The 27297-nt window shown below is 45.2% G+C and overlaps 1 protein-coding gene across 7 annotated transcripts in view; it reads right to left on the reverse strand.

Moving 5' to 3' along the window:
* Positions 1-10332: 10332 nt before the first annotated feature.
* Positions 10333-27297, reverse strand: part of GALNS (galactosamine (N-acetyl)-6-sulfatase) — a 100887-nt gene continuing 83922 nt past the window's right edge. For all 7 annotated transcript variants that reach the window (XM_078771673.1, XM_078771671.1, XM_078771669.1 and 4 more), the window contains 6 exons: positions 26496-26599; positions 24822-24958; positions 21957-22059; positions 15407-15528; positions 12977-13094; positions 10333-10979 (listed from right to left, as the gene is read on the reverse strand). In XM_078771673.1, the coding sequence (XP_078627799.1) occupies positions 10893-10979; positions 12977-13094; positions 15407-15528; positions 21957-22059; positions 24822-24958; positions 26496-26599 (671 nt within the window). In that variant the 3' untranslated portion in view covers positions 10333-10892. The remainder of the gene's footprint in view (positions 10980-12976; positions 13095-15406; positions 15529-21956; positions 22060-24821; positions 24959-26495; positions 26600-27297) is intronic.

The raw sequence follows: 27297 nt of genomic DNA on the forward strand, positions 1-27297 counted from the left end.
CTCTGTGGTGCATTCTGAGAGGTGTTTTTTCCTTTAATTGGCCATTTTGCCATTTTGTTTGTATGATAATTGGTAAATTATTACCCAGAAAATGAGGAATTCCAAGCAGCCAACATGAACATTTAGTTCCATAGTTTTTTTCTGTTCCTTACTGGCTCCCAACTACATCGTTTTTGGAAGAAGCAAACAAAGCAATGTCGCTCGAATGATGCGTGTTTGATATGAGATTTTAATATTATCAGTAGCAACACTATGGACAGCATAAAGTCAAACTGTCACACAAGAAAACAGTATGAAAAGGTTCCAAGTCAAGAATATGTGAAAACTAAAAACCTCTGTTGTGTCTGTATTTAACGCAGTGTGTTATAATCTCACAAAAAGAAACTCAATTCGACAACAACTCAGGTAATCAAAACTAGGGACGCGGTGCATGCGCCGTAAAAGTGAATTAAAAACTCATTGGGATGGCTGAAATTGCATTTTAGCTACCAATTGGGGTATCCGTGGTTGAGTCAGTCAGGGCACAGCGGAGGTCACCTTCCACGTGGAGCCGATTACGCTGTTTCGATTTGATATTCAACAGCGTGGAAAACCCCGCTTCGCAGAGAAAGGTAGACGAGAATGGCAGAAGCACCCGAATATCTATCTGGCTGATATTAGGGTAGCGACCCATTCCCACCCAAAACTCCATCAAGCTCTTCTCTTCGAATGTGTCTTTGGCAAATGAATCGTTTCGGAGATCCAGGAATTCATCTTGCATTGCCTCCGGCAAATTACCCCATGGCCCCCCGAGAAATACACCATGGCCCCCCAGGGGGCCATGGCCCCCAGGTTGGGAACCACGGTGTTAGATAATGTGGTGTAATAGACACTGCTTTAGCGGTGGTAAAATGGCAGTAAATTGTGTAAATAATTTATTTATTTATTTATTTTTATTTTTTTATTTTTTTTTGTATACAAGATCGAGGCTCGTGAAAGAGCTAACACTAATCACACAAAAAGACAAACCGACACACAAAACACAAAAAACAAGGGGAGCGGCAGACAAGATGGGGAGAGAGGGGGAAGGACACAAACACAACATTTGAGAGCAGGGACATCGGGAGGACTTGGGGGGAGGTGGGAGAGGAATAAAACATATGAACACTGCAAGGACTCTGGGGTGAATTACCGGGGGTAGAAAAGATCAAGGTTTTCGATGGGGGAAGACAAGAGATGGTGGTGAACAGCTGTTTTAAAGACCTGGAGGGAGGAGTGGGATTGAAGGGAGTGGGGGAGTTTGTTCCAGAGGCGGGAGAAAAGGGGAATGAAAGAGTGAAGGTGAGCAGAGAGCCTAGACTTTGGCAGTTTAACCATAAGAGGGTTGCAGGCAGATCTTGTGCGACCTGAAGGAATATTGGGGGGACAGAGCACAGAGAGAGCTGGGGGAGCAAGGCCGGAGAGGAGTCGGTCGAAGACAGAAAGACCACCAACCTGCCTGCGGTGAGTGAGTGAAAGGCCCTCGGAGTTGACTACATCGCAGGAGATTCCAATGATTCTGAAAGCTTTGGCCTCAACAGCGTGAAGCCGAGCAAGGTGTGAGGCAGGAGCACCAGCCCAGAGGGGGGAACAGTATTCCATTGAGCTGCGGATGAAAGCCTTGTATGTGGTGAGGAGCTCAGGTGTGCCAAGGAAGGACTTCGCACGACGGAGGATGCCCAGTCGGCGACTGGCTTTGGAGGCCAGCTTGGAAATGTGGTTTTCCCAAGAAAGATCATGGCAGATAGTGAGACCCAAAAGCTTGAGCGACAGAACTTCTTGGAGAGGATTGTTGAGAAAGTAGATGGGAGGGTTGTCCAGTCGGTCCTTTCAGAGAGACATTGTAAGAGTGTGAGATTTGTCAGGATTGAAAGACATGTTCCACTTGTTTGACCAGTCTGTGATTTTGTCCAGGTCTGCAGAGAGTGAGGAGGCTGCAGACTGCCGATCTGAGGGATGAGGAATGGAGCGGCAGATAGTGGAGTCATCAGCGAAGAGATAGAGAGGATTTTCCAGAGAGTCGGAGAGGTCATTGATGAAGACCAGAAATAGCACAGGGCCCAGAACACTACCTTGGGGAACTCCAGCCAGAACAGGAAGGGAAGATGAGAGAAATCCATTCAGGGCCACACGTTGCCTACGACCAGAGAGGAAATCCGCAAGCCATGAGTGGAGATTTCCCTGAATACCTTGAGCAAATGACCTTGAGCAAATGACCTTGAGCAAAAGAGAGGGTGAAAAGAACAGAGAGAGGGTGAGATAGAGCGGCAGAGCAGGATTTTAGGACCCGAGGGCTGATGCCATCTGGTCTAGTTGCAGAATCAGAGTCGAGGTTTGATAAAAACTTCTCCACCTTGTCAGGAGAGAAGGACACAGAGTCCAGGAGCAGTTGGGTTCGACTGGGAAAGGTGGGAACAGAGAGAGATGGGTTTGGGACACAAGATTTTGAGGCAAACACAGAGTTGAGGCATTCGGCTTTGTCACGTGCGGTGTCAACTGTGTAGCCATTTGAGGTAAGGGAGGGGATGGAGGGGGAACAAACACCAGAAACGGATTTGACCAGACGCCACCAGGATTTGGAGGAAGGAGACAGGTTTGAGTGTGGAGAGATAGTGCTTCCTGGCACTCCTGAGGGTAGAAACACACTTGTTTTGAGCTTGGTGGAAGGAACTGAGATTGCCTTCAGTTGGATTTGCCTTCCAAGACACAAAGGCAAGTTGTTTCAGGACAACTGCCTCACCACAAGATTCAGTGTACCATGGACGGGAGGAAGGGTAAGACAACTGAAGACGAGATGGGATAAATCTGTGCATGAGAGAGAGCAGTTTGCTTTGGAAGAATTCCCAGGAAGAATTGATGTCAGAGGCATTAGAGATGAGAGACCAGTCCAGTTGATTGATGGCTGCTTGCAGACCGTGCCAGTCGGTCTGAGTGAAATGCCAGACTCGTCGGCGCTGAGGAGGCTCTCTGAGAATGGCCAGTGAGATGTCCACTTTAACAAGCACATGATCAGAAGAACCGATTGGAGCAGAAGAAGAGCAGCAGACATTTGCAGGGAATTTGTATGACCTTCACAATTATTTTATTTAAATTGAATTATACACAAACACTGTAGAACACAAATTGCTTTCTCTGCACTTTCAAAACCCTTTTGCAGTACTTGAACATGTTAAATAAGGTGGTGTATAAAGGTGATGTATTCAATGCTTCAATAGCTCTAAACTTCCAAAAAATTTTTTAATGATCTTTAAAATGATATTTTATTTAAATTGAATTACAATATATACTTGAACAATGCATACAGTGATGTTGGCTCTCTTGAAGGCAGATGGAAGACGACCTTGGGTAAATGACAGGGTGAAAAGGGCAGAAAGAGGAAGTGCAAGAGCAGCAGAGCAGATTTTTAGGGCATGTGAACTGATGCTGAATGGTCCAGTTGTGGAATCAGAGTCGAAGGTTGCCAGAAACTACACAACCCTACTATCCGCTTCCTTGTTGTACTCTACACTGTCAACTGTCTGTTTCCCCCACCCCTCTGCCTTCATTATCTCGTGACCATGCGTAGCTGCACGCTCATTGGCTGCTCGTCAAGATTCTCTCAGCTTCGATGGTTTTGAGTGGCTCAAGCAGATCACTGAAACTGCCATTCCCTGGCGCAGCTCTTTCCTTGATGCAGGGTCTCAAGGCCCTGCTTAAGCCATCCTCAAGGAGGGGAATTGGCTGGCTTGTGGAACTCTAAACAAAATTGTACAATTTATTCATTTGTGTTCTATATATTCTCATAACTAAAGGTTTGTTGAAGATTTGATCACAAAAGGTAAATTGGTTAAAATATTAAGGCCTGAACAGACACACTGAAGCTCAATCTATAATAAAATAAAAGACAATGTGAGTCAGTCAGTCAGTGTGTGTGTGTATGTGTGTCTCCTCCATAACTCCAAAACCATGAATCCTAGCAGGCCCAAACTTTGCATGCATATTAAGGGAACTCCAAAAGAATACATGAATGAAAACCGGGTGTTTGGATAAATATAAAATCCCCTTTTGAAGAGAAATAAAGGCTTACCTTCATGAAAGGCTTTATCCTTGGTCAGCCCAACATCACCTCACAGGGATCTTTTGATTCAGCCTACTCAAAAAGCCTTGGCTTGGAAATACGATCTCCTCTCATGGAATAATTAAAATATGTTATCAAAATATGAAAAGAATTTGAGGATCGCATCTCATGGACTAAATAAGCGTCAAATCTGACAATTTAAAGAAATGACCGATTCTTATAACTGTGTATTTATTCAAGCAAAGCATTAAATTTAACTTTTTGTACTGTTCGGTCAATTATATTGAGTAAAGATTGAGGAGTGTGCAGAAAGTGTAATTTCATTGATTGCAATGAAAATAATTAACCAGCGGGATCGCCGCCCTTTACAAGCTGCTTTTGCAAGCCATGGCGATACAATTGACAGGGGTCCTTTTTTTCAGCAATTACGTACGCAGTCTCTTTTTTCACCTTTTTGTGTGATCTGCTTTCATTATATTAATACTTTAATACAATATATTTAATGTATTAAAGTATATATTTATGTATATATTTATATTAAATTATATATTTATTTAATGTATATATTTAATTTAACATTATATTAATACATTATATTAATACATTATATTAATACTATCTTCTCATTCGTTTATTCATTCTTATTCGTTCGTTCGTTCTTCGACCACGTGTTTCTCCCCCATTTCCCCAGATAGTTTTCACTGTTATTAACCTTCAATGTTTACACTTTCCCCTCAAGTTCTGTATTCCGTCATATATTATAACACCTTTTTCTTCTTCTTCTTTAAAAGGTTGCTTTTGACTTGCTCACCAAATCTATTCATCCCAAAAAAAAATTCCATCTCCTATAGTGCCTTTTTTCTACATTCCCTAAACTCTCCTGCACTCCATCCTCCATCCAGCGTCCTTAAACGTATTTTTAACTCAAAGGTCACAAGAAACTCATTTTGCAATAAATGTTCGTTTCCCATTAATCGTACACTTTCTAAAATCCAATCTCACCCCTCCCCTCCAAATCTTCCCCATAACCCCTCCCCTCCAAATCTTCCCCATCACCCCTCCCCTCCAAATCGTCCCCATCACCCATCCCTTTCAAATCTTCCCCCTTTCCCCTCCCCTCCTAATCCTCCCCATCACCCATCCCTTTCAAATCTCCCCCCTTACCCCCTCCCTCCTAAACTACCCCTCACCCCTCCCCTCCAAGACTCCCCCTCGCCCCTCCCCTCCTAGACTCCTCCCTCACCCCTCCCCTCCAAATCTCCCCCATATCCCACCCCTTTCAAATCCCTCCCCTTGTCCCTTCCCTCCCAAACTCCCCCCTCGCCCCTCCCCTTCAAATCTCCCCACCCTCATTTCTTCTCAATTTCCCCCCTCTCACTCCCCCTCCTCAAATAACACCTCATTGTGCCTCACCCAATCACCATCAAACCTTTTGTCCGCCCCATCCTTCCCTTTCTCCGAGCTATTCTGAAATCTTTTTTTTTTTTTTTTTTTTTTTTTTTTTTTTTTTTTTTTTTTTTTTTTTTTTTTTTTTTTTTTTTTTTTTTTTTTTTTTTTTTTTGTATTTTGTATACAAGATCGAGGCTCGTGAAAGAGCGAAATGTCTGACACACCTTCAACAGCTCTCCCTACCTCTTCCACCTCTTCCACATCTTACCCTACCTCTCCTCCCCCCTGTTCTGTATCCGATGCTCCCCCTTCCTCTTCATTAACGGTATGGACCTCAAACATCCGGGGCCTTCGTTCAAACTTAACTGATCTCTCCATACAGGTTGTTTCTGTCAAACCAGATGTGATCTGCTTAACAGAAACTTTCCTCCTTCATGATGTCTCTGATTCCTTAGTATCTCTCCCGGGTTACTCCCTCCTCCGGTATGATAGACCTGAGCCTCGTCCTGGAGGTGGTGTTGCTATCTTTATCAAAAACTCTCTTCCTCACTCGCCCTGCACTGCACTCTCTCCACCTCACCCCCAGGAATACCTCTGGCTACGGCTTCCCCTTCGCTCCCACCTCTTGTTCATATGTGCGTTGTACCGTCCACCAAACAGTGATGACTCCATCTACATCTTGCTGTCTGATAATATGGACCAACCTCTATCTACCCATCCCAACTCTCTCTTCCTCATATGTGGTGATTTCAATTGTCACCATGCCCGTTGGCTGGGTGTGGGTACCTCTCTCACCAGCCATGGCTCCTCAGCAAAGGACTTCTGCGACTCACTGGGACTGACACAATCTGTCAATTTCCCGACCCGGATCTCAGTCAACGGAGCATCTTCTCTTCTGGACTTGGTTATGACTAACTTCCCTGAAAATGTCTGCTGCTCTTCTTCTGCTCCAATCGGATCATCTGATCATGTCCTTGTTAAAGTGGACATCTCTCTGACCATTCTCAGGGAGCCTGCTCAGCGTCGACGAGTCTGGCATTTCACTCAGGCCAACTGGCACGGTCTTCAAGCAGCCATCAATCATCTGGACTGGTCTCCCATCTCTACCACCTCTGACATCAACTCATCCTGGGAATTCTTCCAAAGTAAATTGCTCTCTCTCCTGCACAGATTTATCCCATCTCGTCTTCAGTTGTCATACCCTTCCTCCCGTCCATGGTACACGGAATCTTGTGGTGAGGCTGTTGCCCAGAAACAACTTGCTTTCGTCTCCTGGAAAGCAAATCCAACGGAAGGAAATCTCATTTCCTTTCACAAAGCCCAAAACAAGTGTGTGTCCACCCTCAGGAGAGCCAGGAAACAATATCTCTCCGTTCTCAAGACCGAACTCTCTTATCTGTCTCCCTCTTCCAAATCCTGGTGGCGTCTGGTCAAATCTGTTTCTGGTGTTTGTTCCCCCTCCATCCCCTCACCTCAAACGGCTACACAGCTGACTCCGCACGTGAAAGAGCTGAATGCCTCAACTCTGTGTTTGCCTCTAAATCTTGTGTCCCAAACCCATCCCTCTCTGTACCCACCATACCCAGTCGTACCCAGCTGCTCCTGGACTCCGTGTCCTTTCCTCCTGACAAGGTGGAAAAGTTTCTGTCAACCCTCGACTCTGATTCTGCAACTGGACCTGACGGCATCAGCCCACGGGTCCTAAAATCATGTTCTTCCGCTCTTTCACTCCCTCTCTCTGTTCTCTTCACCCTCTCTTTTGGTCAAGGTCAACTGCCATCTGCTTGGAAATCAGCCAACATCACCGCTTTGCACAAAAAAGGTGCAAAAACAGATCCTAGCAACTACAGACCAATCAGCCTTCTCCCAATTATCAGCAAAGTCATGGAATCCATCATTGCTTCGGATATGAAATCTTTCCTCTTCTCCAATGGCTTGATCTCTGATCATCAATTTGGTTTCAGACCAGGTCACTCTACTCTGGACATGCTGCTTCTGCTGTCTCAACAATGGATGGAGGTCCTCAATGCCAAACAGGAAATTAGAGCCGTCTCCCTCGACATATCACGTGCTTTCGATACGGTCTGGCACCCCGCTCTGCTCACCAAACTCTCCTCCTTTGGTATCCATGGAAATCTCCACGCATGGCTGGCGGACTTCCTCTCTAGTCGTCGTCAACGTGTGGCCCTGAATGGGTTTCTCTCATCTCCTCTTCCTGTTCAGGCTGGAGTTCCCCAAGGCAGTGTTCTGGGCCTTGTGCTTTTTCTGGTCTTCATCAATGATCTCTCTGGCTCTCTTGAAAATCCTCTCTATCTCTTTGCTGATGACTCCACTCTCTGCCGCTCCATTCCTCATCCCTCAGATCGGCAGTCTGCAGCCTCCTCACTCTCTGCAGACCTGGACAAAATCACAGACTGGGCAAACAAGTGGAACATGTCTTTCAATCCTGACAAATCTCACACTCTTACGATGTCTCTCCGAAAAGACCGACTGGACAACCCTCCCATCTACTTTCTGAATAATCCTCTCCAAGAAGTTCTGTCACTCAAGCTTTTGGGTCTCACTATCTGCCATGATCTTTCCTGGGAAAACCACATTTCCAAGCTGGCCTCCAAAGCCAATCGCCGACTGGGCATCCTCCGTCGTGCGAAGTCCTTCCTTGGCACACCTGAGCTCCTCACCACATACAAGGCTTTCATCCGCAGCTCAATGGAGTACTGCTCTCCCCTCTGGGCTGGTGCTCCTGCCTCACACCTAGCTCGTCTTCACGCTGTTGAAACCAAAGCGTTCAGAATCATTGGAATCTCCCGCGATGACGCTATCTCCGAGGGCCTTTCACTTAATCACCGCAGGCAGGTTGGTGGTCTCTCCGTCTTCTACCGACTCCTCTCCGGCCTTGCTCCCCCAGCTCTCTCTGGGCTCTGTCCCCCAAATATTCCTGCAGGTCGCACAAGATCTGCCTGCAACCCTCTTATGGTTAAACTGCCAAAATCAAGACTCTCTGCTCACCTTCACTCCTTCATTCCTCTTTTCTCCCACCTCTGGAACAAACTCCCTCACTCTCTTCAATCCCACTCCTCCCTCCAGGTCTTTAAAACGGCTGTTCACCACCATCTCTTATCTTCCCCAATCCAAAACCTTGATCTTTTCTACCCCCGCTAATTTCACCCCAAATCCACTTTTTGAGGTGACTTTTGACTTCTTTCCTGGAAGTCCTTGGTGTCCTTGCGTTTTATACCTATCCTGCCTCCCCCCAGGCCCTCTCCCTCCAAAAACATCTCCTGATGTCCCTGCTCTTAAATGTTGTGTTTGTGTGCTTCCTCCCCTTCTCTCCCCATCTTGTCGACCGCTCCCCTTTTTATATACTTTGTTTGCTTGTTTGTTTGATTTGTTTGTTTGATAAATGTTAGCTCTTTCACGAGCCTCGACTCTGTATACAAAAAAAAAAAAAAAAAACTGTATAGTTAGTTATATTCATATACCTATAGAATGTGAAAAAAATTAAACTGATGCTTTGTGCACATGTATGCTGGGAACGTATAACGTCATGTCGTACTGCTTGGGTAACACATTACCTTGGTACAGCCAGGAAGGAAGTACAGTAGATTTAACTTTTAACCTTAGTTTTCTTTGGGAGTTTCAAAGAAGAAGAAGAAGAAAGAACCACCTTTAGAGGCCATTTTTCCCCGCAGAGCAGGGGTTTGCCTTTTTTTGGGCACCGTGGTCCCCTTTTTGAAGCAATGTGTTATGGCCGGATGCCCTTCCTGCCGCCAACCCTGTTGGTCGCCTCTTGCCACACACAGGGAATTACCAGTGAGCTGGTACTCAATTTGCCGACCTCGGAAGGTATGACAGGCTGATTCAACCCCCTGGCGTTAATTCAGTGATCGACCGGGATTCGAACCCAGGATCCTAGGATCCCAAGCCAGCACCCTAACTGCTAAGCCAACACCAGGTTTCAAAGCAAAATAAATTTGATAACACCCAAATTTCCGAATCATTTGCCATGTTAACATGTTTTCCAAATTACCAAGCCCAATTTTTCCCACCCGTCACATGACGATTGCCAGCTGTTTCTAAAAAATAATGTTTATGGACATCTCATTGAAGGGTCTATAATGCAACATTGTTTTTTAAATTTGTTTATTGAAATTCGACCTAAACACGGGTGAAAGCTACTCGAGGTTTTTTTGGGTTGGATACAGTACAACTGCAATCGGTAATCGGCACTCACACTGACTCCAATCGGCCGATGCAGATCACCGAAAAATTTCCAATATCGGCCTGTGCCAATTTATCAATATTGATATTGGCCCAACACTAATTATATATCATACTAACAAAGGTCCCTGGCATTACCGGGCAACACAGGCTCCCTCCAACCTCCCTCCCTCCTCCAACCCCAACCCTTCTCCTCCAACCCCAACCCTTCACTTCTCCTCCAACCCCAACCCTTCCCTTCTCCTCCAACCCCAACCCTTGCCCTCCCTCCTTCCACCCTACCCCTTCCCCCCTACCCCTTCTACTCCCTCCTTCCAACCTACCCCTTCCCCTCCCTCCTTCCACCCTACCCCTGCTACTCCCTCCTTCCAACCTACCCCTTCCCTTCAGATAGATATATACGTGTGTGTGTGTGTGTATTCATGTGTGTACTTTATCTGTGCCGTCTGGGGAACTTCATACGGAACGGCAATGAAACTTAGAACAGCTGGGAATGTAATTATCTTTGGCTGAAGCCGATTCATAAGGGGGAGATGAGACATGGGGTACGTACCGGTGAAGTGGAACAGAAGTTCTTTACCACCTTTCACGGCTGCAGTGTGAAGTCACACATTCTGTGCTATTTAACAATCACGGGAATGAACAAAAACATTTTTCTTTTTTTATTGTTACTATGACTTTGCCCTTTTACATTTTGACCCAATTTTAAATTATTTTCTCCATATTCTCACAATAAAGGTTTATTGAAAACCTTGTGACAAAAACTCAAATGGTAAAAGAAATGATGGCCTGGAGAGACGGGCACACAGTCTCGAATGTTTCCATCAATTATATTGCCAAATGAATGAATTGCCAAATCTTCCTTCTATAATTCTTTCTTTTCATATTGTAAGGATAGGATGAAAAGATCTTTGCGAGGCCACGTACCGAGTCATCTCCCTCTCCAAAGAACCCGACAGAGCAAGAAGGAAGCAAAGAGTAGGCAAGCTATCACCAGCACCTTGGCCAATTTGTAATTTATAAATTCCTGCACTAACCCTCAGTGTTATCACCTGACCCCTGCAATAACCTGCACCCATGTGCTGCATACGAACGAACGAGTATAACTGTGCTATGCAAACAAAAGCTTGGAGAAAAAAAAATACAAATGTACGTTATCGGACAAAAAGCGATACCGTAATCACAATACACAGCGGCCTGTGCAAACTTAATGTGGCCAAAAACATTCCTGGAGGTTTGATTTTGGTACTTTCAGGCATTTTCCAAGTTTCTCACATCCAGCAGGAGCCCAGTTCTACGGGAAGGATATGGGTCACAAACATACCTTTTACCTATTGGTAAGTATAATCAACATGGACATATGAACAGAACAAATCAATGTAATTTATGGCAAGGCCCTGACATTACCGGGCAACATTTATTCAAGTATGAGATTTGGAATTTTATTTCACATCGGCTTCAATTCTCATCCGATTGGGCTTTGGACTTTGGATTGGATTTTATTGTTGACTAGCAGAAGTACCCGGCGTTGCCGGGCGGGGAAGGGAGGAGTGGGAGGGGGGGCGGGGGAGGGAAGAGTGGGAGGGGGGAGGGAAGAGTGGGAGGGGGGAGGGAGGAGTGGGAGGGGGGCGGGGGAGGGAAGAGTGGGAGGGGGGAGGGAAGAGTGGGGAGGGGGGAGGGAAGAGTGGGAGGGGGGAGGGAAGAGTGGGAGGAGGGAGGGAAGAGTGGGAGGGGGGGAGGGAAGAGTGGGAGGGGGGGAGGGGAGGGAGGAAGGGGTGAGTAGGGGGGGAGGGTGGGGAAGGGAAGGGGGGGTTTATGAGGAGGGGGGAGAGGAGGAGGGAAGGGAGGCAGGAGAGGAAGGGGGTTCATATATATGCTGGTGGGTGAATGTGGCGTTCATCACCTTTCTGAGTGTGTGAGTGGTGTGTGTGGTGTGTGTGTGTGTGTGTGTGTGTGTGTGTGTGTGTGTGTGTGTGTGTGTGTGTGTGTGTGTGTGTGTGTCCAGTTGTTGTGTGTCCGCGTTTTATTCAGAGATGGCTGAACGGATCTTCATCAAACTTTCAGAGGTTCATCAGTGAGTGCCTGGGAGTGTTTTAGGCAAAAAGAAAATATCGCTCGATCGTGCCGAAGCCTTTTTAAGTTAATGACAGTTATTTCCAAGTACACATTCGCATAAATAAATACAAAACAATCACCAGACATTTGAATACAAATAAATCCCTCCTCCTCCCCCCCCTCCCTGCCCCTTCCCCTCCTCCCTCCCCCTTGCCCCCCTCCAACCCCTTCCTCCCCCCTCCAACCCCTTTCCCCCCCCTCCAACCCTTTCCCCCTCCCTCCCCATTCCCCTCCTCCGACCCATTCCCCCCTCCAACCCTTCCCCCCCCCTCCTCCTCCTCCCCTCCACTCCCTCCCCCTTCCCTCTTCTCCCCTCTTCCGCCCGGCAACGCCAGGTACTTCTGCTAGTATATATATATAAATTGAGAGGTGTCTGTGTGTTTGTTTGTGGGTTTTTTTGTTTGTTTGACTTCTATGCATTCTTTAACCAATGAATGAAATTAATTGAAAACTGGTGGTTGCATTTGGGGAGGGCCCAGGAGGATTTTAGGCAGTTAAAGAAAAATCTTGGTCCCGGAGGTTCAGGGTGGAGGGAGCACCCCAATTCTCTCGAAGTAAATGTGTATCGGATAACACCACCTGGTGGGAGTGGGGTTGTTGAGCATGACCACCTGGACCTAGGACATGACTTCGACCCATGTTTGTGTCCCCAGGCAGCCTGCATCATTTGGCTTATCCTTGCCCATATCCATTCCTGAAAATCCCTGAAAGCAGATGTGACTCTTTACGCAGCCAATCTTCACGAGTCATACTAAAATATGCCAATTTGATGTCTGAAAGCGATAAACATCATAGAAGTGGGGACATCAACACATCCGCAAGGGCAGGTTCTTTCCTTGTACAATTAATTATCTCTAAAATAAGGATTAACCAAAGTCATCAAATCGCACCCAGCTGAGGCTCCTCTCCGGTCATATTTGTGAGCTTTAACCGTCCAACAGGTCATGGGTGATGGTGGAAATTTCAGCCATGGCTGCAACCTGTTTGAATTCTCGTTTGTGTCAAAGTTGTTCAGAGGTGAGAAGGAGGTGGGAAGTGGGAGTGAGTAGGGGGAACAGTGCAGTCTAGAACATTCTACTGTTACAGATAGGAGTACCAGTTAAAGGTTGCATGAGTCTTTCTAAAGCTCGATCTGCAAGAATCTTGTTACAAACTTTCAGAACACATGATCCTCACCATAGCAGCATCATCACACCAGTTCAGCAGTGGTTGTCCTGGTCTCAGGCCTCTTTTGTGCAGCATCACAAACATCTTCATGTCTGTCACTACTTGGATGTACTCTTTACTTGTTTGCCTGGAAACAATCAGGATTGCAAAGGCCGGTAGAGGAAACAATTATTGCTTCCGACCACTATTGATTATTATCTCTATCACAGTGAAGAAATCAGGAATATAAAAGAGAGAAGTAAAAGAAGTATATTTATCTCGGTTGCCTTTTCAGATATGTGAGCGTGCATCACCGAGGGGGAAGGTGTGTGGCAGGCACATCCGGTTGGTTATCCATGGAAATATAGCAAGTGGGCACATGTTTCCTGGTCCAACAACAATGAAAGTTTATTTTTGTAACCGATCTGCCTCAATTCATTAACCTGTGCATGTCCGAGGTGTGATGCTGAACTTGTGTAAGGTTAATTACTGATCACATTTGCAAGGGCTACATCGCTCGGCTTATTCTTACAATTGGATCACAGTCAGTCATTTCGGACCATTGGAGGTTTGGTGTGGCTTTCCTTCAAAAAGTCGTTTACACCTCTGGGATAGTGGCAAAACGTCAGCCTGTGACATCTTGTAGCCTCCTAATCTTGTCTACCAATTAATCCACATACATGACATGACCAAAAGTATGTGGCACCCGAACATCACACATCTCATTCCAAAATCATGGGCATTAATATGGAGTTGGTCCCCCCTTTGCTGCTATAACAGCCTCCACTCTTCTGGGAAGGCTTTCCACTGGATGTTGGAACATTGCTGTGGGGATTTGCTTCCATTCAGCCACAAGAGCATTCGTGAGGGTGGGCACTGATGTTGGGTGATTAGGCCACTAGGCCAGGCTCGCAGTTGGCGTTCCAATTCATCCCAAAGGTGTTCGATGGGGTTGAGGTCAGGGCTCTGTGCAGGCCAGTCAAGTTCTTCCACACCAATGTCGACAAACCATTTCTGTACAGACCTCGCTTTGTGCACGGGAGCATTGTCATGCTGAAACAGGAAAGGGCCTTCCCCAAATTGTTGCCACAAAGTTGTAAGCACACAATCGTCTAAAACTCTAGGATATCATTGTATGCTGTAGCATTAAGTTTTCCCTTCACTGGAACTAAGGGGCCTAGCCCGAACCATGAAAAACAGCCCCAGACCATTATTCCTCCTCCACCAAACTTTACAGTTCGCACTATGCATTCGGGCAGGTAGCGTTCTCCTGGCATTCACCAAACGCGATTCGTCCGTCGGACTGCCAGATGGTGAAGCGTGATTCATCACTCCAGAGAACGAGTTTCCACTACTCCAGAGTCCAATGGTGGCGAGCTTTACACCACTCCAGCCGACGCTTGGCATTGCGCATGGTGATCTTAGGCTTGTGTGCCACTGCTCGGCCATGGAAACCCATTTCATGAAGCTCCCGACGAACAGTTGTTGTGCTGAAGTTGCTTCCAAAGGAAGTTTGCAACTCGGTAGTGAGTGTTGCAACCGAGGACAGACAATGTTTATGCGCTTCAACACTCGGCGGTACTGTTCTGTGAGCTTGTGTGGCCGACCACTTTGCAGATGAGCTGTTGTTGCTCATAGACGTTTCCACTTCACAACAACAGCACTTACAGTTTACCGGGGCAGCTCTGGCAGGGCAGAAATTGGACGAGCTGACTTGTTGGAAAGGTGGCATCCTATGAAGGTGCCACGTTGAAAGTCACTGCTCTTCAGTATGGCCCATTCTACTGCCAATGCTTGTCTATGGAGATTGCATGGCTGTGTGCTTCATTATATATACCTGTCAGCAATGGATGTGCCTGAAATAGCCGAATCCACTATTAGAAGGGGTGTCCGCATACTTTTGGCCATGTGGTGTATTACACCAAGTTTTACATATTGCAGCTAGAACGGCACTCAGTAGAGAGCATACCTCCGCCAGGTGAACAGTTTACGTTTTGTATCCTGGAGTAGACCAGAAAATCACAATACAGAATCACATTTAATCAAAATCATCCGTCCACAACTTTTTGAGATATCCTGCTATGTATCGTTTTTGTCCTTATCTTCCAATGTTGAAGAATCACTTAAAAAATTCTCGTAGCCGGATCCGAATCCGGATCTTCACCAAAATCTAATGATTTCGTCCTTGTCACATACGCTACATCTCTGCCAAATTTCGTCCGAATCCGTCCACAACGTTTTAAGATATCTTGTTCCCAAACAAACGGACAAACAGACAGACAGACAGGGGTGAAAACATAACCTCCATCATCCACCGTTGGTGGCGGAAGTAATTAACTCACAATCCTCAAAATTAATGGGCCCTTTGGCTTTTGATAAGACAGTGCAGTACATTTTGCAAATCCTTGTTGACTTGAAAACAAAGTGTATTCTCCATTTTTAGCTCAAACAAATTCTCACCTGATTGGATACTTTTCTCCAGGGTCACGTCCCAGATGGAAGAGGATTGGGTCTTGGGTGTGATCTGTCTGGTTGTGTGTTGTCACCCCACGCACTTCCTGTGATGGACAGAAGTCTATTCCCTGCAAGTTTCCCACAAGAGAAAAGAACTGTAAACAACATGAGTAATATGGATGTGACTGTACATAATACTCGTAGTTTGACGCTGTGGAAACCAAGGCCTTCAACATCATTGGAATCTCTCGCAATGAAGCTGAGTTTATGGGCCTATCGGTCTGCCATTGCCGACAGGTCAGTGGTCCCTCTGTCTTCTCCGCCCCAATTCTGGTCTTCATCCTCTGCCCTCTCCATGCCCCCAATCCCTCCTAAGTATCTGCAGGACGCAGGCAGTCCACCAACAACCCTTTGTAGTGAAAATGCCAAAATCCAGAATCATAACTAACCTCAACTAATTTGTTTGTCTTTTTCCCACCTGTGGAACCAATTTCCACATTCTCTTCAATCTCATTATTCCCCACAAAGCATCAGAGAGGTCGTTTCAGTTGAAGAGGAACAACACTGGGCCCAAGACACACATTTGGGGCACACAAACCTCCATCAGAAGAAGAGAACAAGGGAAACCATTGGAAACCAAGGTATTGAGTGCATGAGTGGAGGAACTCAGAAAGCCAGGTATGAAGATGGCCTTGTATGCAATCGGCAGCGAGCTCGGGGAGCAGAGCAGTATGACAGACTGTGCCAAATGCCCAAGTTCTCTGGAAAATCTTCAAACTCTGAAAATCCTCTCTATCTCTTTGCTGATGACTCCACTCTCTGCCGCTCCATTCCTCATCCCTCAGATCGGCAGCAGCAGCCTCCTCACTCTCTGCAGACCTGGACAAAATCACAAACTGGTCAAACAAGTGGAACATGTCTTTCAATCCTGACAAATCTCACACTCTCACTTTGTCTCTCTGAAAAGACCGTCTGCAAAACCTTCCCATCTACTTTCTCAACAATCCTCTCGAGGAAGTTCTGTCACTCAAGCTTTTGGGTCTCACTATCTGCCATGATCTTTCCTGGGAAAACCACATTTCCAATCTGGCCTCCAAAGCCAGTCTCGACTGAGCATCCACCGTCGTGTGAAGTCCTTTCTGGGCACTTCTGAGCTCCTCACCACATACAAGGCTTTCATCCGCAGCTCAATGGAATACTGCTCTCCCCTCTGGGCTGGTGCTCCTGCCTCACATGTAGCTCGTCTTCATGCTGTTGAAACCAAAGCGTTCAGAATCATTGGAATCTCCCGCGATGAAGCTAACTCCAAGGGCCTTTCACTCACTCACCACAGGCAGGTTGGTGGTCTTTCCGTCTTCTACCGACTCCTCTCCGGCCTTGCTCCCCACACTCTCTCTGTGCTCTGTCCCCCAAATATTCCGACAGGTCGCACAAGATCTGCCAGCAACCCTCTTATGGTGAAACTGCCAAAATCAAGATTCTCTGCTCACCTTCACTCCTTCATTCCTCTTTTCTCCCACCTCTGGAACAAACTCCCTCACTCTCTTCAATCCCACTCCTCCCTCCAGGTCTTCAAAACAGCTGTTCACCACCATCTCTTATCTTCCCCCATCCAAAACCTTGATCTTTTCTACCCCTGTTAAAACACCCCAAATCCACCTCTTTCAATCTCCAACATCATTCCTGAAATTCCTAGTATTGTCCATTTGTTTTATACCGAGATCTCCACAATAGGAGATCTCGCGAGATCACGGCGAGGTCACGTCTTTTCGAAGCTGTTCCATGCGCTCACGCTTTCGAAGCTAAGTGATCTTTCTCAATTGTGTTTTTGTCGAGACTGTATCTATCTTTCGGTGTATGTACCTATAGCGTATGTTTTGGAAAATTTTCGGTGCTAATTTTTCGTACATGTATACACAATTGTCGGTTAATGCGTATCGAGTATTCTGCGGCCTAGTACTCGTAGGCTTAGGCTACCGTACCGTCTCCGACCTTGTGGTTTTGTTTTTCTCTCAGTGATTCGTCGAATGCGCTGCAATTATTTTCGTTCTCTGTTTCGTCCCAGTCGTTCATCCCATACCTCCTTGTTTAATATCTCTACTCAAAAAAAAAAAAACCCCAAAAAATATTTCCTTCCCAGGTCTTATTCGTTTATTTGTTGTTCTTATTTGTTCGTTCGTTCGCGATCATGCGATCACGTGGTTAGAAATGTATAATCTCTCCCCTGAACAACTATTTTCTCTCATATATTATAACACCCTTTTCTTCTTTTCCTACAAAAGGATTCTTTCGTCTTGCTCACCAAATCTATTCATTCCAAAAAATATATATAATACCATCTCTAACAGTTCCTCCTTTCTACATTCCCTAAACTATCCAGAACTCCACCCCTCCTTCAGTGTCCTCAAACGTATTTTTGACTCAAAGGTCTCAAACTCATTTTGCAAAAAATGTTCGTTTCCCATGAATCGTACACTTTTCAAAATCCAATCTCACCCCTCCCCTCCAAATCCTCCCCATCACCCATCCCTTTCAAATCTCCCCCCTTGCCCCTTCCCTCCCCTCCCTCCTAAACTCCCCCCACACCCCTCCCCTCCGAGACTCTCCCTCGCTCCTCCCCTCCTAGACTCCCCTCTCACCCCTCCTCCTCAAAGCAGCCTCCCTGCTTCTTCCCCCTTCCAACTTTCACCTTCATCTCCCCCAACCTTCTGCCTCCCTCTTCCCCCTCCTCAAATAACACCTCACTGTGCCTCACCCAATCTCCATCAAACCTTTTGTCCGCCCCATTCTTCCCTTTCTCCAAGCTATTCTGAAATCTCTGACACACCTTCAACAGCTCTCCCTACCTCTTCCTCCTCTTCCACATCTTACCCTACCCCCCCCCCCCCCTGTTCTGGACCCGATGCTCCCCCTTCCTCTTCATAAACGGTATGGACCTCAAACATCTGGGGCCTTCGCTCAAACTTGACTGATCTCTCCATACAGGTTGCTTCTGACAAACCAGATGTGATCTGCTTAACAGAAACTTTCCTCCTTCATGATGTCTCTGATGCCTTGGTATCTCTCCCAGGTTACTCCCTCCTCCGGTGTGATAGACATGAGCCTCGTCCTGGAGGTGGGGTTGCTATCTTTATAAAAAACTCTCTTCCTCACTCGCCCTCCACTGCCCTCTCTCCACCTCACCCCCAGGAATACCTTTGGCTACGGCTTCCCCTTCGCTCCCACGTTTTGTTCATATGTGTGTTGTACCGTCCACCAAACAGCGATGACTCCATCTACATCTCGCTGTCTGATAATATGGACCAACTTCTATCTACCCATCCCAACTCTCTCTTCCTCATATGTGGTGATTTCAATTGTCACCATGCCAGTTGGTTGGGTGTGGGTACCTCTCTCACCAGCCATGGCTCTTCAGCAAAGGACTTCTGCGACTCACTGGGACTGACACAATCTGTCAATTTCCCGACCCGGATCTCAGTCAACGGAACATCTTCTCTTCTGGATTTGGTTATGACAAACTTCCCTGAAAATGTCTGCTGCTCTTCTTCTGCTCCAATCGGCTCATCTGATCATGTGCTTGTCAAAGTGGACATCTCTCTGACCATTCTCAGAGAGCCTCCTCAGCGTCGACGAGTCTGGCATTTCACTCAGGCCAACTGGCACGGTCTTCAAGCAGCCATCAATCATCTGGACTGGTCTCCCATCTCTACCGCCTCTGACATCAACTCATCCTGGGAATTCTCTCAAAGTAAATTGCTCTCTCTCATGCACAGATTTATCCCATCTCGTCTTCAGTTGTCATGCCCTTCCTCCCGTCCATGGTACACGGAATCTTGTGGTGAGGCTGTTGCCCTGAAACAACTTGCTTTCGTCTCCTGGAAAGCAAATCCAACGGAAGGAAATCTCATTTCCTTTCACAAAGCCCGAAACAAGTGTGTGTCCACCCTCAGGAGAGCCAGGAAACAATATCTCACCATCCTCAAGACCGAACTCTCTTATCTGTCTCCCTCTTCCAAATCCTGGTGGCGTCTGGTCAAATCTGTTTCTGGTGTTTGTTCCCCCTCCATCCCCTCCCTCACCTCAAACGGCTTAACGGCTGACTCCGCACGTGAAAAAGCTGAATGCCTCAACTCTGTGTTTGCCTCTAAATCTTGTGTCCCAAACCCATCCCTCTCTGTACCCACCATACCCAGTCGTACCCAGCTGCTCCTGGACTCCGTGTCCTTTCCTCCTGACAAGGTGGAAAAGTTTCTGTCAACCCTCGACTCTGATTCTGCAACTGGTCCTGACGGCATCAGCCCACGGGTCCTAAAATCATGTGCTTCCGCTCTTTCACTCCCTCTTTCTGTTCTCTTCACCCTCTCTTTTGCTCAAGGTCATCTGCCATCTGCTTGGAAATCAGCCAACATCACCGCTTTGCACAAAAAAGGTGCAAAAACAGATCCCAGCAACTACAGATCAATCAGCCTTCTCCCAATTATCAGCAAAGTCATGGAATCCATCATTGCTTCAGATATGAAATCTTTCCTCTTCTCCAATGGCTTGATCTCTGATCATCAATTTGGTTTCAGACCTGGTCACTCTACTCTGGACATGCTGCTTCTGCTTTCTCAACAATGGATGGAGGTCCTCAACGCCAAACAGGAAATTAGAGCTGTCTCCCTTGACATTTCACGTGCCTTCGATACGGTCTGGCACCCTGCTCTGCTCACCAAACTCTCCTCCTTTGGTATCCATGGAAATCTCCACGCATGGCTGGCGGACTTCCTCTCTGGTCGTAGTCAACGTGTGGCCCTGAATGGGTTTCTCTCATCTCCTCTTCCTGTTCAGGCTGGAGTTCCCCAAGGTAGTGTTCTGGGCCCTGTGCTTTTTCTGGTCTTCATCAATGATCTCTCTGACTCTTGAAAATCCTCTCTATCTCTTTGCTGACGACTCTACTCTCTGTCGCTCCATTCCTCATCCCTCAGATCGGCAGTCTGCAGCCTCCTCACTCTCTGCAGACCTGGACAAAATCACAGACTGGGCAAACAAATGAAACATGTCTTTCAATCCTGACAAATCTCACACTCTTACTATGTCTCTCCGAAAAGACCGACTGGAAAACCCTCCCATCCACTTTCTGAATAATCCTCTCCAAGAAGTTCTGTCACTCAAGCTTTTGGGTCTCACTATTTGCCATGATCTTTCCTGGGAAAACCACATTTCAAATCTGGCCTCCAAAGCCAGTCGCCGACTGGGCATCCTCCGTCGTGGGAAGTCCTTCCTTGGCACACCTGAGCTCCTCACCACATACAAGGCTTTCATCCGCAGCTCTATGGAATACTGCTCTCCCCTCTGGTCTGGTGCTCCTGCCTCACACCTAGCCCGTCTTCACGCTGTTGAAACCAAAGCGTTCAGAATCATTGGAATCTCCCGCGATGAAGCTAACTCCAAGGGCCTTTCACTCACTCACCGCAGGCAGGTTGGTGGTCTTTCCGTCTTCTGCCGACTCCTCTCTGGCCTTGCCACCCCAGCCCTCTCTGGGCTCTGTCCCCCAAATATTCCTACAGGTCGCACAAGATCTGCCTACAACCCTCTTGTGGTTAAACTGCCAAAATCAAGACTTTCTGCTCACCTTCACTCCTTCATTCCTCTTTTCTCCCGCCTCTGGAACAAACTCCCTCACTCTCTTCAATCCCACTCCACCCTCCAGGTCTTTAAAACAGCTGTTCACCACCATCTCTTATCCTCCCCCATCCAAAACCTTGATCTTTTCTACCCCCGCTAATTTCGGTCCCCTTGTGTTTTATACCTCTCCCCCCCACCGCCCCCCCTCCCCTTCCCACGCCTCCTGCCCCCAAGCCCTCTCCCTCCCACACTTCTCCCTGCTCTCAAATGTTGTGGTTGTGTGCTTCCCCTTCTCTCCCCATCTTGTGTTCCGCTCCCTCTTTTTGTATATTTTGTTTGTCTGGTTGATTTGTTTGTGAAATAAATGTTAGCTCTTTCACGAGCCTCGATTCAGTGTACAAAAAAAAAAAATACCGTGTAACCCGCCGCAGCCCTCGACCTTCCACAGATCTCTCGATGTCCCTCTTCTCTTCTGTTGTTGTGCTTGTGTTGCTTCCCTCTCTCTCTCCCCCTCTTGTCTCCCGCTCCCTTTATTATAAGTTTTATGTGTCCGTTTATGTTTTTTGTGTTTAATGTGTTATCTCTTACACGAGCCTCGACTTTGTATACAAAAAAATAAAAGAAACATGTTCAGAATGCTGACGATAACTCACCTACTTTTTGCGAAAGAGGGCTTAGCATCTTTAGCATCCACCAACTATTGCTGGCAGTTGGCACATCCAACGTAATGTCCAGCCAAGGGATGGCGTATTTTGTGCAGCAATGCCACACATGTGAAGTACCAATCAGACTTCATAGTCAGTTTGGGAATCCAACTCGGACTATACAGCTCAAAAACACGCGCTACCTCTTCACAATCCCGGCAGACATTGTGTGTCCATTTGGACTTCCGACAAGTGCTATATTCATAAATGAGACACTAACTTAATGTATAATTGTGCAAACAAACCTTATGAAATTCCTGCAATGAGTTGGTCCAGGTCCACAAATGAGCTTTATAGTGGCCATATCGTAGGGCCATCAGTTCATTTCCACGATAGTAAAACACAGGCCTGGAAGTCAGTGAAAGGGTTAAGGAAAGCATAATGTACATTTATGTGCAGTATAGGGCAATGATGTAATCTAGAGACTGAATTTTGCTGTCTTTGATGGGATTAATGGCTTCCTCCTGCATGGAAGTCAACTCATGTTATTATTAGTATTTTACTAGTAAAAAGCCCGTCAAATATGATGGGTTGGAACAGTTTATTTGACGGTGCAGCCTCGTGAGCATGCCAAACTCTGAAGCCTGGGCCTAGTGTCAGCTGTGCTTATATCTTATTTATTTATTAGACATCATACGGACGTAAATGAACACTCGTTTTACTCTGTGCGCGTTGTACATTACGTGCAGCGAATTTCACCTCCCTGCGCTTTGTATTTATTGTTTTTTGTTTTTTTTAACGATTCTGTACACCGCCCTTGAGGCTCGGTTTGCAAGCCACCGTCTACGATTCCAATAAAAAAGACAATTACCATTTTATGGAAAATATTTTTCGAGTTTGTTTTATCCTCAAAAATAGACTGTAGTGATGTTAAAAGATTGGCCTTTAAAACCTACCATTATGAAGTGGGACAGGCATCTGTACAAACACACAAAATGACATTGTGTTTTATATGGCAGATATAAATTACTGGGATTACTTTTGACTTTTTCTTTGTCCAAAAGTGATTCAAATATATTGTGATCTGTGCTTTGAGCAGGCCACTCCATGCATTGAAGGACTCCAGCTTCCTCTTTCTTTTGCAAATAAGATTTAATTACCCCAGCTGAGTTTTTTTGACTCATCTTGCTATAAGATGAAGTTTGGATGACTAAGTCTCACAACACTAGGGATAGCATGGTGGATTATAATCTCTTAGTACCTTGCTGCAGTCAATTTGCAGCAATATCCCAACCACTTGAGGACAGGAGCATCCAGAGCCAGCCCGGGCCCCGAGGCAAACAACCTCGGGCCCCCCACCCCGACCCTTTCTCTCTTTTATAACTTTTTAAGGAACTTTCTTTGATGAAAAACAAAAAACTTTTTTAAAACAAGTGGTCACTTTTATTTAGCCGTATGATCGAAAATAAAGGAGATAGCGGGACGTTTGGACCGATCGAGACGATTCGCACCCTCGACTGTTGAACACCGTTTCTCCATAAGATTGGCAAAAAATAAGTGAGAAGATGGTTAATAATTTTTTTTGGACAAAGAGACAAACAAACATTTGTTTTTGGACAAACCCATTTCTTTGTAACGCACATTTCTGGTTAATAACCATTTTCTGTAAAGTTTGAAACTGTACCATTAACAGTTGTAAATGTCTTGTTGTTTTATTTGAAACTATACGATGAGGAAATGATGATTAGCCGATGAGGGGTTTCACTGTACTGTTTAAAAAAATTACAGGAGAAGCTCGGGCCCCGACACAGCGACCCCCCCCCCCCCCTAGCTCACCCCCCTCTCGACGCCCCTGCTTGATGACATGCACCCCTAAACCTGAATTTAACCTCCTCCATGATAAATTCTTGGCTTCAAGCAAAGCTCGAAAGTTTTTCAACATCTCCCAATCATGTCTTCGATTTGATCCAAATAAATGAACTTTTGACTCAATTGTCCAAAACACCTTTGACCATTGCTTCTTCCTAATCCAATTTCTGTGTTATTTTGCATATTTTCACCTTTCAGTCGTGTTCCCCTTTCTTAACAGAGGTTTTGTTACTGTAACACATCCTTTAAGTCCTGATTTCTAAAGTGAGCTTCGTACTGTCGATGGATGGACAATGATACCTGAACCTTTTGCCAGTTCTGTTCTCAATTCAACGCTTGTCTTCTTTATATTCCTTAAGGATATTATCATCAAGTATTGCTCATTCTTGTTTAAAAAAAACTTTTTAGGTCTTCCTGTCTTGGGTCCATCAATTCGAGATGATGTTTCTCTGTACTTGTTGATTGTGCTTCTGCTACCACACATTGGAAATAATTTAGTGACGTGAGCTATTTCACTCAATATTTTCCTTCTTTATGCAGAAACACAATTGTATGGTGATCTTCCACAGAGATTTTGGCCGTTTTGTTTTTAGCTAACAGTTGATGCTGATATATCTATTGCACAGTACAAAAAGTGGGCTTTTAGTTTTATGGATGTGTGGAGAAGAACACCTGATGTAATGACGAGGAACACCTGATAATTAGTCATCAATTGGGTTTGATTAGTAAATTTGATGGATTAGCTGCTCCGACACTTCATATTAGCTGCTCATGTATAATTTACTTTGAGTTGTTGTGATCAAAAGTTTTTGAATATTCTGATCAATGTGAATTAAAGATTACTAAATGACAAGCTTTGTTTCTTCTCACCCAAACTATGCTGTATATGGGTAACAATCAATGTTGTTATAATAGTAGAAAACACCAGTGGAAGCTTTGAGTCAATTGGTGATGCTCAAATCATCCATATATTGTAAATCTTGAATGTGTCAGACTTTTACACAGCAGTGTTTATACATACATACGTTCATGGCTCATCATCATCATCAGGTTGCAATCCCTAGTCACAGTGGTATTCATAATATGTTATGAACATTCCTTCGGCAAAAGGTTTTTCTAGCATCGTGCTACCGAATGGCATTCTGAAACAAAGCTGGAGGAATTGAACCTACTCCAGTAAAATTAAAGCGTTTGAGTTTTACCCACTCAATGTGAGAATAGTCTCATCATTTTTAACCATCTTAAACTGAAGACTCATGAAGATGAAACGACGATCATTACATGCAAAAGCACACACGCACCTGTCCCATGTTCCTTTATGCAGCAAAGCTGGTGTAAGGTCGATGCCATCCAAAGGCGTTGAAATGGGTGGCGTCACACCAGCCACCATAAGGCTAGTGGTAAACAGATCCATAACAGTAGCCAGCTGATGATTCACCTGGAAGCAAAAGTCATACATTATTTATATAGGTTCAAGGTTAATGAGCTCTATGAGACTTAAAGCAGGTACATGGATGACATCTGCTGACGACCCAAAACGTTCCACAGAAGGTTTGGCGGAGCTAGCTCTACAACTGAGGGAGCAGTTTTGGAACGGACGGACAGACAGACACTCCTGTTTTATGATATAGATTTAGGTTGTTTTACACTGAAAGCACAATTTATAGGGAGGGCATGGCAATTGTGACTATGACACTTCCGAAGATGTCTTATGCTTTCCCAAATGGCGGACGTATGATTTTGTTTCAGCTTACAATTGTAGATGGAGTCAGGCTGGCTGTCCAACCAATGGGTATAGAACAGACATACATACAAACACTTGCTCTATTATATATAGATTATCACCAGTTATGCTTATAAATTGCACAAATGACAAAATCATCTCTCAATAATGTCTTCGATTTGATCCAAATAAATGAACTTTTGACTCATGTCAAAAGCCTTATGCCTTTTAAACCACAAATAGTTAATAACTGTGAATTAAAATTAAATTGTGAATTAAAAACCACAAATATGAGATTGTGAGCCCACCGTGAAATGGTCGTGCAACTTCGGGTGGCGGAGCTTCAATTTGTATAAAAAGAGGGAAACATATGCTGCTTGCGAAATAAATTTGGCAGCAACATTTTTTCACATCTGGAGCTTGCCCCCCAAAATAAGTACAGTATTCACTTTATTCTGAGGTTTTTTTTTGTTTTTTTTGTATACAGAGTCGAGGCTCATGAAAGAGCTCACATTTATCAAACAAACAAATCAAACTTTGGTTAATTACTTTGTGGCTCATCCAGGCCGACCAGTGGTTCCCTGGTTCTACCAGATGAGCCCAGGGGCATTCCCCCTATTTTTTTGGTCTAATCAATGTAATTTGCCATTGATTAACTCAGAGACCCACATTGTTAATTATTTAATATATAAGACATAAATGTGCGTTTCCCTCGTCCCTCTGATTGACATTTAAAACTAGGTGTCCCATCTGCCATAATTAATTGATGAAGATCCCACGGTGTGCTTGGTGAAGATGACATGAGCCATTGCCGGCACCCTGGCCAAATTCCAAGTTCCTGCTCTAACCAACAGGGGGCATCATCAGCACAGTTGTGCTCTCAGCAATGATGCTACCAGCAGCCACAGGCTGCATACAAAATGACTTGATTTATAACTGTTGAAGGAAAAAAAAAATAACACGTTTATTATGCAGTTAAGAAGAGTGTTTCCGGTAATGCAATGAATGTATGAGAATTGGGGCAAGTAGTGACAGCAATACAAAACAACGAAATGGAGTTGCAGTAACTAATGCATTTTGATGTATTTCCATGAAGTAACCAATTCTTTTCTACCCGAGTCCCCTCAACTTGATGCACACCCAGAGGAAACCAGTGAAAGGAAACTGTTTTTTATAGATATAACAAGTCTAACAGTAAACAGGGCTTTACACAGTGACTGACTAGGTCGTTGATTTTAATAAAGTAACCCACTGTGCCAGGCGGAATGTGGCTTGGCCACCAAGCAATGGCCGGTTCTCGCATGCCTCCTTCGAATGTTGTCTCTTTCCCACAAAGAAAAGGCCCATTGCTGCCTCCTGCCACATCAAACAACACACACAAACACACACAATAATATGAGATTGTGAACCTCAAGCACTGAAAGTATTTCATAGATGCTGGGATGGAATGATCAGCGATACACTGTTTTTTTTTAATTCACTTGGAAGAAAAAGCTGGATTAAAAACCACAAAGCTGTAATGAAACATCAGTTGAAGTCCAGAATCTAAACCGAGGCATTCAAATACATCACTTTATAGCAGTGGAATCCCAGAGGGGAGGCATTTCACTTGCACATAAACCATACACCGCGTGGTGCAATGGGGTTACAAATTAAATAATTGGGCCCACACGACAAAGCTTGGCGCACGTTCGGTTTCATGACAATTTCGTTACATCATAGGGCAAATCCATAGTGATAATGGCATAAAATCATGGGGATTTAATGATTACAACACATATAAAAGCAAATAATGCAAAGCAAATGAAAACAGATAGGGCAATTCAGAAACCTGACGGTAGGGGTAAAATGGGGGTTCCAAAACGCACTTAACTTTACATTGAAGTGAATGGGGAAAAAGGGAAAAACTATTCCTAAAACACCCCCTTAACCCATAAAATTTCCTCCTATTTCTCCCTCTTCCCCGAGCATACCAACAAATATTTATTGACAAGCCACGCCCACTTTTACCATTATTCCATTGATCATACCCGAAAAAATCCGTCTATTTCTTC

The sequence above is a fragment of the Myxine glutinosa genome, chromosome 2 (assembly GCF_964187855.1).
Source record: "Myxine glutinosa chromosome 2, kmMyxGlut1.1, whole genome shotgun sequence".
Classification (NCBI taxonomy): Eukaryota; Metazoa; Chordata; class Myxini; order Myxiniformes; family Myxinidae; genus Myxine; species Myxine glutinosa.